Source organism: Populus euphratica, unplaced genomic scaffold (assembly GCF_000495115.2).
Source record: "Populus euphratica unplaced genomic scaffold, PopEup_1.0 scaffold559.1, whole genome shotgun sequence".
Lineage (NCBI taxonomy): Eukaryota > Viridiplantae > Streptophyta > Magnoliopsida > Malpighiales > Salicaceae > Populus > Populus euphratica.
In genome coordinates this window covers 24,580-42,631 of record NW_011500433.1, presented here as the reverse complement: position 1 = coordinate 42,631, position 18,052 = coordinate 24,580, and the positions used below count along the sequence as shown (strand labels likewise).

Genomic DNA, 18,052 nt, shown 5'->3' with positions numbered 1-18,052 from the left:
ATTTATACCAACATAAAGGTCATCAATAATGGTGGTTTTCCACCTTCATCTATTTCTAACAAGAACATAAACGAAATAACAAAGATCATCTTACCAACAAGGTCGAATTAGTGTTATGGTTGTCTAAATAACTTCTTTTTCCTCCTTTTCTTCTTCTTCCTCTTCTTCTTCTTCTTCTTCTTATTTCTCTTATAAATTTTTGGTTATTTCTTCTTTCTTTCACTCCCAAACCATAACTTCTCCTTCTTAATTCTCAAATGTTCAACTCTGTTCTCACTGACACATATTCTCACAAGAAATTTGAGTTCATTTTTGGGTTCTAAGCATTTATTCTTCTTCACTTTCTTTTTAAAAAAATCACCCCTTTATTCCCTTAACACTAATATTTGATCTTCCTACTCACCTAACCACTAACTCCCTCTCAAGACTCTTCCTTGTGGCACATACCCCAATGTTCAAATGGTAGGACAATACATTTTTGACTCCTTGGTTTAGGAGTGGTCAACTGCATTAATAGGAGTAAGGCACAACATTTCTATCTCCCTTGTTTTTTTTTTTTTAATGTGCCCCACTAATGAATTTAATCCTTGTTTAGTGGCATCAAAATTTTATTTTCTTGTTTTTTATGCATCAACTTTGTACTGCCATTGGGATCTTCCTAAAGTTTATCTTCCTAATTGTCCTGAAATTTCAATCCAGGATAAAAAAATTTATTAGAAAACCTCTCATAAAATTTTAATTCGATCCAACAATTGTATTGGAAGATATGCTCAATACCATAAAACTAGATAGTAGGTAATTCTATACTAAAAATCTGAATTTTTACATACCAGATAATTAACTTAAATCATTATTGGTTTGTTGGAGATTCCTATTTGTAATTAGCATAAAAGTTTCCTGATAGTTCTTACCCCATTCCACCCTTTAGCATGGTTGAATGCATGTTTACATCAACATTTAACTTTTCTCTTGCAAAGGTCACGTAATAATTTATTTGAAATTCTTCTCTTATTTTATAAATAGTATCATTCAAGGTTACAAAATTCCCTCCTTCTAATAATTATCTTACTCGTTGAGAAAACTTACATGATTTATTGCTATTTAATATTTCACAAATTGATTTTTTTATCTAATCTGGCATTTAAATTAATTATTTAAGAATTTTTATTCTAATTCAAATAATTCTCTTTCTAGTTTATCATTTTTCAATTAATACTTACCCTATTAAGTCTACATTTATTAAGTTTAAACAAAGGGCTTCCAGTTTAATGCTCAAATCGTTAATATCTTTAGGTTAATTTTTAAGATATGCTGATATTTTATTTAATGTTTTTCTTATCAAGTCTTTTCTATCAATTTTTCACCATGTTTCTCAATTATATTATTTATGATTTACTAAGACTTTACACTTAATCACTTTCACTTCATCACAATTATTTAACCATTACAATCTATAAGATCCATGATATTTACTAGCAAGATGCTCTCCCATTATCTTGTTTAGTTTACAAACAAAGATAATATTTGCTACATTAGCATAATTTTCTCTATCTATAATCAAACTACACACCTTATTTTATGTATAACGTGTATGGAAAATGTTTTTCTTTATTAATCAATATCATCTTCCTTGAACTGAATCTAAAATATATGCCTTATAAGCAAGGCTCACCTCCAACTGGCTATACAACCTTCTTATCAGTATAATCCTTTAATGGTGGTATGTCTTAATAATTAGATCTATCACCTCCAGACTCCATGTTTTCATTATTTCTAATAACCATTATTTTTTATTTTTAGAAAAGTATTTTTTTTTATTTTGAATGGAAAAAACATTTTAAAAGTTGCAAAAAATTCAAAACTATCTTGTTGTTTATTAATTATATCAAAATATATCTTGAATTTTGTTTTTCAATTTAATTCTATTTTTAATTTTTTATTTGTCATATTTGATCTTTGTTTTTTACTGTTATTTATTTTATTTAAAATAATTTATGAAATAATTTTTTTAGTTTATCATTCTTCAATTTTTTTTTACTTGTTAGATTTAATCTATATTTTTTTAATAAACTTAAAAAATTTTAATAAATTATTTTTTATTTTATGTTTCATGATGTGGTTAAACATTAAAAATTAATTTTTATTATTTATTTTTTATAATACTATCAAACTTCAAAAAATAAATTATTTTCCAGAAGTAATCCGCTGTGAACCATTTTCCATTTGGAGTGAGTGGGGTGGGCTGATTTGGTTTTCCGAAAATGTTGCAGGGTATCTACTACAACTTATAAACAGTGGTTATCTGCGTCTGGGGAAGAACCTTGCACGACTTCGAAATGCCTGATTGTCAGCGACCGCCGGACTAGATCAATTTATGGATTTGATTGATGCCTGAATAATGAAGCCAATTGTGTGAGTAACAAGCTCTTTATTGCATATGATTAAATTGGGCCGCAGTCACGTCATTATTTCCTTTCAAATCGTAGACATCATAACCATCTTCCCTCGGCCTTAATGCTGCAATGGGGGAGAAGGTAATTGTGGTTGGGCGCCGGTTAAAAAGATGTCGTGTTTACGGCTTGTTAGCACTCAGTCACCTCGATTCCTTCTTCCAATCCAGACTGAAATTATTGTCACAGATCTTTGATTTTTGCACGGTAAATTTTATTTAGTCCATAGAAAGATGTTTTTTTTTGTATTTGAAAAGTAAAATATTTTTTAAAAATTATAAAAATATTATATTATTTATTGATTATATCAAATTTAATTCTTAAATTTTTTTATTGTTATATATATTTTATTTTAAATATTTATTTTTTAATTTCGTTTCTTAAAATTTAATTTTTATATTCATTTTAGTTTTTATTTTTATAATTTTTAATTTTTTTATTATTTTTTAATTAAAATTTTTTATTTATCAAATTTGATCCTTATTCTTTTAATTGTTACTTATTTTATTTGAAATAATTTATAAAATATTAATTATTATTATTTTAATTTCTTCATCTTTAAATTTTTTATTCTTTAGATTTGATCTCTATTATTTTGATTATTATTTATTTTATTTGAGATAATTTATAAAATTATATATTTTTCTTTAATTTCATTTTTATTTAATTTTTTAATTTCTAAGATTTGTTCCTCGTTATTTTAATAAATTTTAAAAAAATAAATTATTAATAAATTATTTTCTAGAACATAACCAAACATTGAAAAGTATTTTTCAATTTATTTTTCATTATGCTATCAAATATCAAAAAAAATTTATTTTTTCTAAATTTATTTTAAAAAAACTAATTTTCAACAAATAAATGATACCTTAACTTAAAAAAAACAAGATATAAAGTAGAATTCCTGAGGGGGTGCATGAAGAGAAAAAAGGAGTTGTAGATGACCATCAACATTCACTCATATCAAGAATGTAAAAAGAAAATATACGATACCTTAACTTAAAAAAAACAAGACATAAAGTAGAATTCCCGAGGGGGTGCATGAAGAGAAAAAAGAAGTCGTAGATCACCATCAACATTCGCTCATATCAAGAATGTAAAAAGAAAATATGAAGAGTATAGTTCAATTGGTTAAATTTTTTAGATATTATTAATTTGAGTCCTATAAATTTTAAGATCATTAAAAATTTATAAATTTAGTCATGGTATATATAATGAAGCTAAACAGTTATATTAATAATAATAATAATAATAATTTGATTGGTTAAAATTTTTAGATATTATTAATTTGAGTTTTATAAGTTTTAAGATTATTAAAAATTTATATATTTATAAATTTATAAATTTATAAATTTAGTTATAGTATATACAAGGAAGCTGAACAATTATAATAATAATAATAATAATAATAATAATAAAGCAACAAGAGAATGGGCACAGCTTATTTAGCCTTAAGCTCGACCAGGGCTTCGTTTCATAACGGGGCAGACTACCCATCTGCAGCCCGCTGGTTTCTTCGACTGTTATGTTGCGTACATGAGGCTTGTTCATTGAAGGGTGTTTGGTAGTTGCTGGCAAGTGTCTTTTGGAGCCCAATCACGTGAAATCGAACACTAATAATTGACATTAATTCCATCCGTTCCTTCCGAATCCAGTGTATGATACGGAGCTCACAGGCCAAATCAACAAACAGTAGCAGGAACGCAAGAGGAAATCGATGATCTCTAAACAATTATTGATGAGCCAACTCAAGTTTCGGAACTGTAGCAATTACATAATAGAATGATCGAGCATGATTTAATTAAAATATAATTTGGTAATTAAAGGTTATAATATAATTAGTATATAAATTATATTTTTAAATTTAAAAAATTAAGAATTTCATTGAGTTAATTTTTAAAATTATTTTAAATTAATATATATATATATATGACTCAAGGAGCAAATTAATATTTTGATAATTTATATAGTTTTAAATTATTTATTTTATTTCATAATTATATAAAAAATTGACATGAGTCATAAAACATATAAAAAAATTATGTAAATTACATAATAAAAAGCTAGCATTTTAGATATAATTTTTTTTATATAAATTAAAATTTAAAATATTTTTTATTGATAATTTGTGTGTATTAACATTAGAAATTGAAACAATTGAATATTTTGAGAATAACTTGATTTTTAAAAAATTATTGAAAATAAAAAAATAAAATTAGTAGATAATAAGTTTCTAAATAATTTTATACATGTTTAGACACTTAAATAATTTTATTTTATTGTTTTTACTGTTCTCAAGACTACCGGAACTCAAGAGAAACGTGTACGCAAATTACTTGCAGGAGTGACATTACAAAATGCTTGACGTTAATAAAGTATTATATACGTGGATGCTAACCAATCACATGGCTAGTATGATATCATGTTCTTCCTTTTTCATGGCATATTTCGGAGGTTATACGCAAATGGTAGTGTCACGGCGGAATTGCAAGAACTTGTTTTGGGAATTTTGCCATTTGTCAGTAGGATTTTCAATTTTAGATTTGACAGCCCTCGACTTTGGAGCCTACAGGAAGCTGCGGAGAAGAAACCTTTCCCAAGTTTATCCTGCTGTTCCATAGACCTGCTCTTCCAACATTTATACCGACATAATCAACGTAGACTGGTTGAAGTTTCAAAACTTGCCACCTCAAAATATTTGTTGGAAATGGTCAATATTACTTTACCCCCAAATTGACTGCCATACAGCCTCAATGCCAGCATGTTTCCTCGGTGTCATTTTTGGAGTTGTCGTCTTATCAGAATATCAAAGGCAGACAGAATTAAACTCCTCTCACAATATCACAGACAATAATAGTATAAACACGATATGATTTATTTTTCTTTTTTTTTAAAAAATAACCTAGTGTCTCATGTCGAATTAGAAAAATATTAGCTTTGAACACAACATTAATTTTATTAACAACTGTTATTTTCAATAATAGTTGTTTCATCATGTTTTAAAATATATAACTTTTAAATATTAATTAATTTTAATAAAAATTATCTCGTAATTTTATAAAGATTCAATGAATAAAAAATAAAATTTAAAATTTAATAGGTAAGATAAAAGTAAAAAGAGATAAGATAATAAAAAGAGATAAGATGGTGTGGTGGAAAAACAAACAGGATAGATTATCGCGATTTTATTTTTGACACATCATTCATCATTAGATAAATTTTAACAAGATAATTCTAATTATATCATTATACCAATACCAAATAATATTATAATTAATTCTAAATTAACCTTTAGTATAAGCCAAGATCCAACTATAAATAAATAGTTTCTCGAGTAAATTGATAACTAACATCATAATTATTACGAACGGGAACAAGAACTGATTCTCTCTCTTAATGGCAATTCATCTTCAATACATGAATTAATTAATTTACAAGAAAAACACAGCATTAATTCTTATATTTCTTCTTAGTTTATTCTATTCTTATATCCATTTGTTTTAGTTTTGTTGTACAATTATAACATTTATCTAATCGAACTTATATAACCAAAAAGAACAAATTAAAGAAACTATTCAAGAAACTACATATAGTCGTTCAACCCTAGCTAGTACTGATGATAACCCTTTCCCTCATGGTCCTGGAGTGTACCCGTCCTTCCTCAACCTCCTTACCTTTCGGAAGACGTAGCAACTTGGACCAAAACCCACCTTTCTTCTTCTCGTGACAATCTTTATTCCCTCTTCTCGGAACAAAAGCCAGTGATCTACTCTTGGTGAGTAACATATTCTTGCCATTGAAGAACAAAGGGAAAGAACCTTTCCCATGAGTAGGAATTTGAAAATGATGCATTGGAGATGAGTATGAAGAAAATGAAGAATATGATGACAATGAACAAGAGGAGGAGCAATCCATTGTATTAAGAGAGGCAATACGTGAAGTCGTCGCACCAGTCGGAAGTTGAGAAAGCTTTTCACTTAGACAAACGGAACAAACTCCTGGTGGTTGCTCGTGTTTTGGGTGTTTCTTGCACTTACGATCAGGCTTTGATCGACCCTTTACCTCCTTTGATCTCCATAAGCTAGCCATTTTCGGTTTTGGTATTACTATGTGACTGCCTTGGTATATTTTATAGAATGAAAGGAAGTTGTGTGTTTGTTTCCATGATACTTCATAGCAGGAGGTTTCTTCGGAATTTCTCTCTTCAAAATTGCTTTTTTTGACAGCTTGTGAGAGAAGTTCACAAGCTGGCTGCGAGGACTTTTTGTTTGGTTGAAAAGAAGAATTTCGAACTCAATATGTATTAAATTTGATAGGAGTGAGTGCCGGTATTCAAGGACGTAGCTCGTTTGGATTTTGACTTATAATTATATTCAACTTAATTTTTAATTTTATTTATGAATTGTAAACATAATTATTTTATTATTATTCTTGTTTTGCGTCCAATATTCAGTTTGTACTGTGTTTTTTTCTGAGGCGAATCCATAACAAAAACTGAATGTATCATGAAAGTTTTAATATTAGATTTAATTTTTAATAAATTACATAACTACTAAATTCTAGTTATTTTCTCCTCCTCCTCAAAAAAAAATTATTTTTTATTCAACTTAATTTTTATTTTTTATAAATAATAAACTTAATTCATTTATTATTATTATTATTTACCTCCAATCAGGTTGGATTAAGTTTATTTTTTATATAAATATTATATATTTTTATAGGCTGGACTTATTATACTAATTTTTATAAGTTTATATTTAGAGGCGGACCTACAACAAGAACTGAAAATATCATAATATTCTTAATATTTAAGCCTAATTTTTAATATATTATAGAGTCATTAAATCCTTGTTATTTTCCTTTCCTCTCCAACAAAGAGATAATCTTCTTTTTAATAAATAAAATAAATATAATTATTCAATCTATAAATTATCAAATATAAAGATAAAAGCAGTATATAATATATAAAATACATCAGGCTTCAAAAACCTTAATCCGCCTCCCAATGTGTAATATTTATTTTTTAATCTATTATCAGTTATAATATACATATTATTTGACTTTAACAAGTTGAGTAGGATAAGTTGGACCGGGTCAGATAATGGAAATATTGTTGGATTTCTTAAATATCATTCACATAACAAAAATAATAAAATAAAATTATTTGGGAGTCCTTAATATCCCGTTAAACATATTTAGAGTTGTTTATTAATTTATTACTTGAAGATCTAATCTTTTTTGGCTTTAAATAATTCTTTAAAAGATTAATTATCACAAACCATAAGCTGTTCAATTATCCGATCTCCAATGTTCGATCTCCAATGATAACTCATATGAATCATCAGTGAGAAATCTCTTAATTCTTTTAAAAAAAAGAAGAGATTATTATGCCTAGAACGTGAGCTCTTTATTATGTGACTTATATAGTTTTTTTTTAAGACAACCATAAAATAAAAGACATAACTTACTATTTATGAAAAATCTAAAAAACTCTATAAATTAATAAAATATCAATTTACCCCTTAAATAATATTCATATATTAATTCAGGATAATTTTAAAAATTAATTCAATTAAATCCTTACTTGATTTTTCTAGGTATAAAAATATAATCCATGTATTAATTATATTATAGAAATATATTTTAATCAAGTTATACTTAATTAAATCATCACAATTTAATTTCTGACTAATGATTTTTAATATGTGTAACCCATTAGGTTCCTAATATGTTAACCTTAATATCAATTATAACTCTAATTAAATAGAATTAAATAAATTAAATAATTTAATTTATTATCAATACAATAATTGATTAATTTATATTTAAAAATCAAGTGTGTCATTTAGTAATGTGTCATGATCTCCAAAATATTAGAAAAATTATTAGTAGTTAGACTTAATTTTTCAGTGAATGGTTTTTCATTATATTTAATATCCTTTCATCAATAATATTCTGATTTAACTAATAAGTATGAAGTATATCTGCCATGTTAAATCATGTTTGTTATGTTTGTCATGTTAAATCATGTTTGTTCTCTATATAATAGTCATTGATTGTTTGAATAAGATTTAAAACTCTTTTCAAATCTCATTCCACCTTGGCTAAGGATTTCCCGTCAATACTATCTGAGAACTTATGAAATATTTTTTTTAAGTCACCTAGGGTGATGAATCCTCTCTCAATCATTCAAATACCTACCTCAATTAAGATAACATATAATAGGATCAAGGTATAATATTTTTTATATAAAATAATTTAGTGATCTCAAATCTAAAAATCACTTACACAACCGTCATGTGATTATTTCCATAGACATAGACGATCTCTCTATATGAAATTCTCATGTTGATTAGTTTAATATACATGTTTTATGACAAATACCTATATATTAATTCTAAGTATCCCTTATATCTCAGCTTATGAGAATAATTATTTTTTTATTAAAAAAATATCATAATATATATCAATTTTTACGATTCTAATAAATAAATGTCTAATATTTAAGAGGTAATCGACTAGAAATATTTTAAGAACAATGCTTTGATTATACAAGAGTTTCATAATTATAACAACTTTATAAAAATTTTATCTTTACTATAAATTTATTAATTTAATATTATATGAATATTAAAAATAAATTAAATATTTATTAATAATAAATAACTATTTATATAAATATAATAATAAAAAATATAAATGAGATACAAGTCATATTAAACAAATAAATATTACATATACCCGAGGACGTAATCAAGTGGAGCGGGCGCAGGGGGGGTTCTGTAGAGGCGGCGTGGAAATTAAAACCGTTTTTTCAACTAAAAAAAAAGGAGTAAGTAAAAAAAAATGAGGATTTGCAAAAGCAGGTCCTTTGCACGAGGGTTTAATGCCACCAATAAGGTTTCGCCACTTACAGCCGTGTCAGCATATGTTGTTGTTGTTGTTAAACAGGTTCAAAGCACTAGATTGCCGGAAAAAAAACATATTTAAGTTTGATTTTGCTGGAGAGCAATAAACATAATTTTATGCGAACCCCCACTCCTTAAATAAGGAAGAGAAGCACCTATGTCTATACTCAAATAAAAAGAAGAAGAAGAGGGTTTTACCAAACAATCGTTTCTTTTCTTCTTTGGTTTTTGGGTAAGAAGAGAAGACAGGAGTTCATCTTTTAACGAATATCCCTTTGTATATTAATATATCCTAATATATTATTTCCTATATAAATATACTAGTAATTTATTATTTTCTAATAACATTATATTTTAAATTATTTTATTACTATATTATTTTGTGTGTGTATAATAAAGTATTAAACTACTTTAGTTTTTAAGTCTTTTATAGAAAGTGTTTTCCAATGTTTTAAACCGTAAATTACTTTTCTCCGTCTAAAGCTTATGTTTTTCTTTAATCAAAATATGAATTCTATAGATTTTTTACAATATAGTCAAATACTATTTTTTAACATGCCTCATATTGCAGGTGAACTTTTTATAACCTAAAAAAATATAAAATATCAATAAGTCAAAAGTTTGATGTATTATAGACAAACACTTATAATATTGAGTTGGTGATATACTAGACGATCTTTTTTAAAAAAATATTGAGATAACGGTACATTAAATCAACTTGGATCAATTATATTTAACCCGTGAAACCTATAATTTAGGGTATAAATTCATGATAACCTCATGAAATCTAAATTAAAACTAGTTAAGAAACTCATTCTAATTAACCAAATATTGAAAGCCTAAAATGAAATAAATATTTAATTAAAAAATAACTCGAGCTAACATAAATAAATGACTTGCACTATGTTGCATCTCAACCTAAATTATTTCAAACATAAAAAAGGATGTCCAAGTGATGCTAATATTTTTAAAGAAAAAAAATCTAAGAACATTCTCATTGACCTGAATATATCTGTTAAGTTGGGTTAATTAACAAAAAACAATAAATAAAAAGAATAGAGATAAACTGAATCATTTTTAAAATCAATAAAAAATTCTATAGAAAGCAATAATAATAATAATAATAATAATAGAACTCAATCCCCAAACAAATTATATGCTAAATTATGAAACTGAAAATATGAACTTACAAAAAAAAGAAGACAAATGAATTTTTTCTTTGTGCTATGCCACAATCCAGATGTTTTTTCCTAACCTTTTAAAAAATGTAAAAAAGAAAGAAAGATGATAATATATTAGATAATATATTTTTAAAAATAAATAATGAGCAATTAGTTTAATTTAATTAAAAAAATCCTTTAAAAGAAGCTAACTCTAACAAAGAAAGATAAATAAAAAGACTAGAGATAATTAACTCATTTTTAAAATGAGTGAAAAATCCTATATAAAATAAAACTAAATACGGAGTTGATATTTAAGTATATCAAATGTTAAAGAATGAAATTGAAAAAAAAAATTAAAAATAGAAAAACAAATGAATTTAAGTGAATCTCCTAAACCTAAATTATTCTCTAAAATTTACAACCCATGAAATTCTAAACCTAGAATCAATCAAGAAACTTAATTTAATATTGAAGGAAGGAATTGAAAAAAAATATATCAATTTTATAAAAATAACAAGATAAAAAAATAAAAAGAAAAATAATAAAGATAAAACATAATATGTAAATATAATAGAGGATGCAGTTATAAGAAATAATCAATTTCAAAAACTATCTTAATTAAGTTAAATAGCAATAAAAAAATGAAAAGAAAATAAAAAATAATAATTAAAAATAATGGAGTATGAAATAAAAAAATTAACAATTAAAAAAAATAACTAAATCCTTATAAAAAATAAATTGAAAAGTTGTTATAAAATGTTGTAAGATTAGACACGAAAATTAAAAAAAAAAAAAAAAAAAAACCAACCACTTCTAAAAAAATTCAAGCACACAAGCCACCCAGGAAGGTAGGCTTTGTTGTGAAGAATTGATAGACACCAAGAAAACTTGTTTTTCTCTATGATGAGACACTGCAAACACCATTCAAAGATGTCAGTGTAGCTTATTTACTAGTAAGTTTCATGAACGCGCCAAAAACTTTTTTTTAATATTTTTATCAATTAAATTATCAAACTGCCATGGAAAAACATGAATACTGCAAGAAAACAAAGTGAAATGACTAATATATCCCTAAAATCAAACCCAAGAATCTTTGGATGCAGGGACAATATAGTAATTGCAACATCAAGGTAATTTTTTTTTCTTTAGGGGTAACCAGTTCAGTGTTTTTCTTCTTCTTTTTTTAGTAAAGAGTAAAATATTTTTTTCACACCAATTAGGTTTTTATAATAAGAAATTCAGAAAAATATTTTTTTAAAAAAATAACAATTTTCAACAAACAAGCAAAACAAGAAATTATTCGCACGCGGAAACTCGGCCGTGGAGCCACTGTACTTACAGCCATAAGGGTCCATACCCCATCTGTAATACAGGCTTTATGCTTACGGGCCTTAATTATCTAAGAGTTTCTGATCTTCGCAAATGGCAACCCAGCCACCCCTGCTTTATTAGGTGTCCCTGTCTCTAGCTTAAGAGCTACGGTCTCTTTCCCTAACCAAACTACACTTACGCTGCTTGTTTTCGACGATCACTTGAAACGGTTGTAAAGGAAATGAATTTGGTTCTTGGTCTGCAAATGATGAACTTGTTTCCCATCACTCAATACCTGTATCCTTCAGGTTAATGACCGAAAGAGGATGGGCTAAAGATTCGAATCGATTAACCGTGGTTGATTTTTAACATGCCAGACAAATTAGGAAGCCGACACCCACCAAAAACATGAAGAAATTCAATTCGAGACTCTCTATCAAAAACACCATGAATGGTCAGCAGGAAAAAGAGTGCTTTTAAATACTGTTTTTATCTTGCTTAAGGGCTAGTTTTTTTTATAATTGCCAGCTCATTCTAATATCAAAATCACGACACTGTATCTTTACAAGTTCAAACAAAAGTAAATTACTGGTACCATCACAGAATTTCCAGCAATAGACTTTGAATAAGCAACTAACTCATTAGTTCAACAAGAATGAGAAAAAAAACACTAACCAGCTAGTCCACCCCTTTCACGTGCTCCACAATGGCACCATAACATTACGTCCAGCTTGAGTTGAGAACAACAAATGGGCAGCTAAACAATACTGTAAGAGATCAAATATTCATTCTTGCTCTACTTAGCAGATTCAGATGCTTCAGTTGTTTTAACCTCCGTCTGACATTGAGACACATATGGTTTGAGCTGGAAAAAAAAGAGACCGATCCCAGTCAGTGATATATACAGAACCTTATCTCCAAAAAATCCTTCAATCACTAACTTGAGCGATCAAAATCTTACCAGGGAGGAAATTATGCAGTTTTTAGTTGTGGATTTTATGTATTATATGTGAAATATGGCCCTGTTTTTCCTAGTATACATGCTGGCCACAGAACTAGCAGAATGAATACATATCCTCCTGCTCACGAAGGCAGTGTATCATGCAGTGCTCTCAATCTTTTGTTTCCCAGGGAGAGCAGAACCTTGAAAATATCAAGATATTATACAAATGATGGGATTGTAATCTGATTGCCAACTACAAAGTCGATCATCAAAGTGTCCACTTTCCATGTTTTTCATTATAATGAAACAACTTCCCCCATCGTGAACCATGGTCACAAAAGTAAATACTAGAAAATTGAAAAGCACACCATTACCTACTAAGAAAAACATGTCATATTCCATATCGAAACCAACAGTAAGAATTGACATGACATCGACTATTCTAGTGAACATAAGGGGATTAGTAGGAAACCTATAGTTTTATCTTCCTGTGGTATTAAAGGATTACCACCATATACTGCCAGTCAAGCACTTGCAAAATTTACATCCCAACCAAATTATGACCTGAGAAATTTAAAGAGATTATAATACTCCCGCAACACCGAAAATTGCCAACTTATCAGCAGACCCATTTTGATACTTGATGCAAGTTCTTGACATCCATCATCCACAAAAAAAAAATTATACAACTTCAAACAAATGACAATGGTGAAATAAGTTTACTATTAAGTCTGTCAAATCAGGGACTACATAATTGGGCAGTTTCTCCGGTACAACAACATACCCACCTGCAACGAGGTGGTTGGTTAGGAAACATTAAGTCCTAGATTCACAATTCATACACCAACAGCATTTTCAAAAATCTAGGCAGTTTAAATAAAACAGTCAAATCATATAGCGAAATATACATATCTATATTCTCGTTTAACCATTCGCATGTTTACAAGATAAGCATCATCAATCAACAACTCGAAGAACAAAATTAACAATCTGAATGATATACAATTCCTTAGGCAAAACAAAGTTAAGTTGCGGATGTTGGCGCATTTTACCTCATAAATTACCACCTCAAGCCTCTGATTCAGCTTCTGGGCATTAATAATAATAAAATACAGTGTTGAGATGATAGTTTCCAAATATACAGAGAAGCATTTTATCAAATACATGGTGAGTTGGTTAAATAAAAGATGAAAGTGAAATAGGACCTTTACGAGTGTGAAAACCCGTGGGCTTGCAATTCTTTCCCTTGTAGTAATTACGGGGAGCACGTGTTGACGAAAGAATGTCCAGCGACGACGTCCGCTTCCTCCTCATCGCCCTCCCATATCCCGGTTATCAATCCCAACGGCATTTCCCCCCAAATAAACCGTGAATCAAGCACAGAAAGAGTACAAAACGAATAAAGTTGCTGTCCTAACTTTAAAAGAAAATGAAAAGCTGCGATGGAGTAATAAAGAGGGCGGGTGTCCTACGGGGTTGTAGTTGTAGAGGGTCTAGGGGTTCCGTTCCTTGCAGCTTCTTGTTACATAAAGGCTTGAGAGAGACTGGGTTTCTGCCCAAACAAGCAAGTTGGGCTAATGAGGTATGATGAACAGAAATGGGCTTTGTGATTGTCGCCTTGCGGCATTATAAAAAATATTTTATATAGATGGCTCTGGATTGGAAATTTTGAACAAATTGAGTTTGAATAGGAAATTAAGAGTAAACCCCAATTCGTAATTGTGGAATTGTCCTTTTATCCCCACAAAATTATTTGATAATATTGCTCCTTTGTTACATTTAAGATGATTGAATAAGTTAGATCAATTGAAATGTATTTCAAGAACTAGGATTTGTAAATCAATAGTGGATCTCGTTAATATGTATATATAGAGGTGCTTAAAAAAACTAACCAATCGATTAAATCGAAAAAACCAAGAAAAAATTAATTGAAAAAATCAAACTGCTAAAAAAACTAAATAAACCAATTAAAAAATAAAAAAAAGTATTTGGTCTAATTCGATTCCAATTTAAAACAGCTTAAATTAATTGAACTGGACCAAACTAAACTGATTTAAAAAAAGATATAAAACAAATCATCTCTAATCTTAAATTAATTTTTCTTTTCTAACAGACGTCACCCCTCCTTTCTCTTTCTAGCCTTCCTTTCCCTGCCCTGCCCCTTCCCTTTACCCTTTCCCCCTTCCCTCTTCTTAGCCGCCCCACCTCCTTTCACATCTTCCTTCCTTTCCTTCCCTTCCCCTTCTTTCTTTTCACTCGCCCCACCCCCTTCCCTTTTCCTTCCTTTCCCAGCCTTCCCCTTCTTCCTTTTCACTCGCCCCACCCCCTTCCCTTTCCTCTTCTCTTTTCTCAAAAAACGAGTGAACAATAGTTATTCAAGCTATACAATTTTGACAGAATAGAATAACAATGGTAGCAATCTTTCAATATACAAGTTGCGATTAAGAAAGTATCTCATAATTTTAACATAAGGGATTGTTTAATTTTTTCCAACTACAGCTGTTACTATAGAATAGTCGCTCTCCCTGCAAATCGTAAGCCTAGAGGTAAGGAGGTTTTCTAGAAGTTATTCTATTGTGTCAAAATTATGTAGTTTGATTATTAATATACACATATTTCTTAACATCATCTGAAAGGGGAAGAGGAAGCCAGTGAACAATGGTTATCGTTATTACCATAGAACAGTCCAGTTTTTTTGCTAAAAAACAGACCCGAACGGGAACAAAACTGGTTTGATTTGAACTGGTTCTTGGTTCGGTCCGGGTTGTATTAATAAATAATATTATTTTCCAATTCGGTATATTTTTAGGTTAAAACTATACCGAACCGGACGGTAAACACCTCTATATATATATATATATATATAATGAAAAACATCACAGTTTTTTGTCTAATTTTTATACTTAAAAGACTTTAAAATATAAAATCTTTGAAGGTAATGTTTTGTTTTTTAAAAATTTTTTTATTTGAAAAAATATTAAAAAATATTTTTTTATTTTTTAAAATTTATTTTTAATATTAATATATTAAATCAATCTAATAACATGAAAAATTATTGATTTAAAGGAAAACAAATTAAATTTTAATAAAAATCAAGTCCACCACCGCCAAATCCTGACTGTGAAATCTCATTGAGCATGGAGTTCCCCAGGTAAAAACAACACAAATGAACATAGTAAGACCACGTAGCAATGTATCGGCAAGTTAATTGGTGACCACAACAAGAACGAGCTCTTGCATCGAGAAAAATATAAAGATAAACTTGGTCCATCCTTTAGGAGATAGAAAAATCACGATTCAGATAAAGAAGTCTGCTAAATGTCAACGTCTCTGGGGTAAGCATCAACCAGCGCACAAAGTCTCATGTCACATCTTCTAGCATTTCCAATCCATCAAGATTGATAGCATCTGCAATAGGAATTTTTACATTAAAGAGATAAAAGAACTTTTTTAAATAGTGTAAATATAATTTTTTTTATTATATACATTATAATAGTAAAAAAACTATTTAGAAAAACTAATTATATTTTATATTAAATTATTTTTAATATAATTATATAACTAATTTAGATATTTTATATATAATATAAATATGATGTTATTAATTATATAATTAATATGAGTAATTTATAAAAGTAATATAAAATTAATGAAGTAATATGAAAGTTAAAAGATATAATTTAAAATTTATTTATATGCATATTTTTAATTTTTAGTTTTATATGTTACTGTTAAAAATTTAATTTTTTAAAAGTAAATTCAAATTCAAATTTTGAAAAAAACCGCCAACATTTTAAATTTTGATTTTTAATTTTTTTAAAAAAATTCAAGCTTTGAAAAAAATAACCACTAACATTTTAAATTTTAAATTTTTAAATTTTGAAAAAATAACCATTAACATTTTAAGATTTTAAAATTTTAAAAAATAATTCATCTATAAATATTCTCATATATCTTAACATTTTTTCTTATCATTTTCTTCTCTCTAATCTTTATTATATTTTACTAAAATTCATCGTGAATCATTCTAATTTTAATTTTTATGATGCTTTTGATTTTGATAATGATACTCTTGTGTTCGCTTTTCAAGTTGTTACCATTATGGTTGCTGAAGAAGAATTGTATAATAAAGGGCGGAGAATAAGATATCGTGGCTTTATTTTTTGTCACAATATTGTCAATCGTAATAGAAAGAAAAGTTAGTTAGGGTTATATAATGATTATTTTGCTAAAAATCCTAAATTCATTGAAAGTTAATTTCAAAGAAGATTTAGGATATGTTATTGTCTTTTTCTTCTGATTGCAAATGCAATGAAAGCTTATAATCTATATTTCAAACAAATAACAAATGTTCTCAGTGTTCTTAGTTTATCTTGCCTTTAAAAGGTAATTGGAGCTCACATAATACTCACATATGGTATTTTTGTAGATCTTATTGATGAATATCTTTAAATTGGAGAGACCACTGTGATAGAAAGTCTTAGAGCTTCCGTCAAAGCAATTGTAGAAGTTTTTGGTGATTGGTATCTAAGGGCACCAAACTAAGCCAATATTTGTTGATTATTATCAATTAGAGAGCAGTATGGATTTCTCGGAATGTTAGGCGGCGTTGACTTTATATATTAGAAATTAGAGAAATGTCCTATTGCATAGCATGAAATGTATACTGGTCATTATCATAAACTAACTATAATTCTAAAGATGGTGGCTTCACAAGATCTTTGGATATGACATATTTTTTTTGGAATGCCTGGATAATTAAATGATATTAATGTTCTTGATTGGTCATTTATCTTTGCTGCACTTGCTGAAGGTTGTACTGCTCCTATCAATTATACAGTTAATAGACGTGAATATATAATGGGATACTATTTAGTAGACGAGATTTATCCTGATTGGTTAACCTTTGTTAAGACAATCTCAAGGCCATTAGGAGCAAAGAGAAAATATTTTACTAGTAAGCAATAGTCTGTAAGAAAGGACGTGGAGCGGGCATTTGGAGTGCTCTAATCTCGTTTTGCAATTGTATGTGGACCCGTTCGATACTAGGATCAAGAAACACTTGAAAATATTATGAAAACTTGCATAATATGATTATTGAGGATAAATGAGCAATGAACCTTGGATTTGATCATGAATGTGAAGTCACTTCCTTTATATCAGTGTCACATGATGAAATACTAGAACTACATGATTTTCTTTAAACTCATAATTTAATCAGGAATAGAGCAACTAGCTCTCAATTATAAGAAAATTTGGTTGAATATTTGTGGGAAC

At 28.0% G+C, this 18,052-nt stretch overlaps 1 protein-coding gene and 1 pseudogene across 1 annotated transcript; both read right to left on the bottom strand.

The window, feature by feature from the left end:
• Window positions 1–5,907: 5,907 nt before the first annotated feature.
• Window positions 5,908–6,702, bottom strand: LOC105114649 (uncharacterized). Its single transcript, XM_011011266.1, has one exon. It carries the CDS (start codon window positions 6,537–6,539, stop codon window positions 6,054–6,056), a length of 486 nt encoding a protein of 161 aa, XP_011009568.1. The 5' UTR covers window positions 6,540–6,702; the 3' UTR covers window positions 5,908–6,053.
• Window positions 6,703–12,305: 5,603 nt separating this feature from the next.
• Window positions 12,306–14,383, bottom strand: LOC105114648 (39S ribosomal protein L41-B, mitochondrial-like; annotated as a pseudogene).
• Window positions 14,384–18,052: the final 3,669 nt, after the last annotated feature.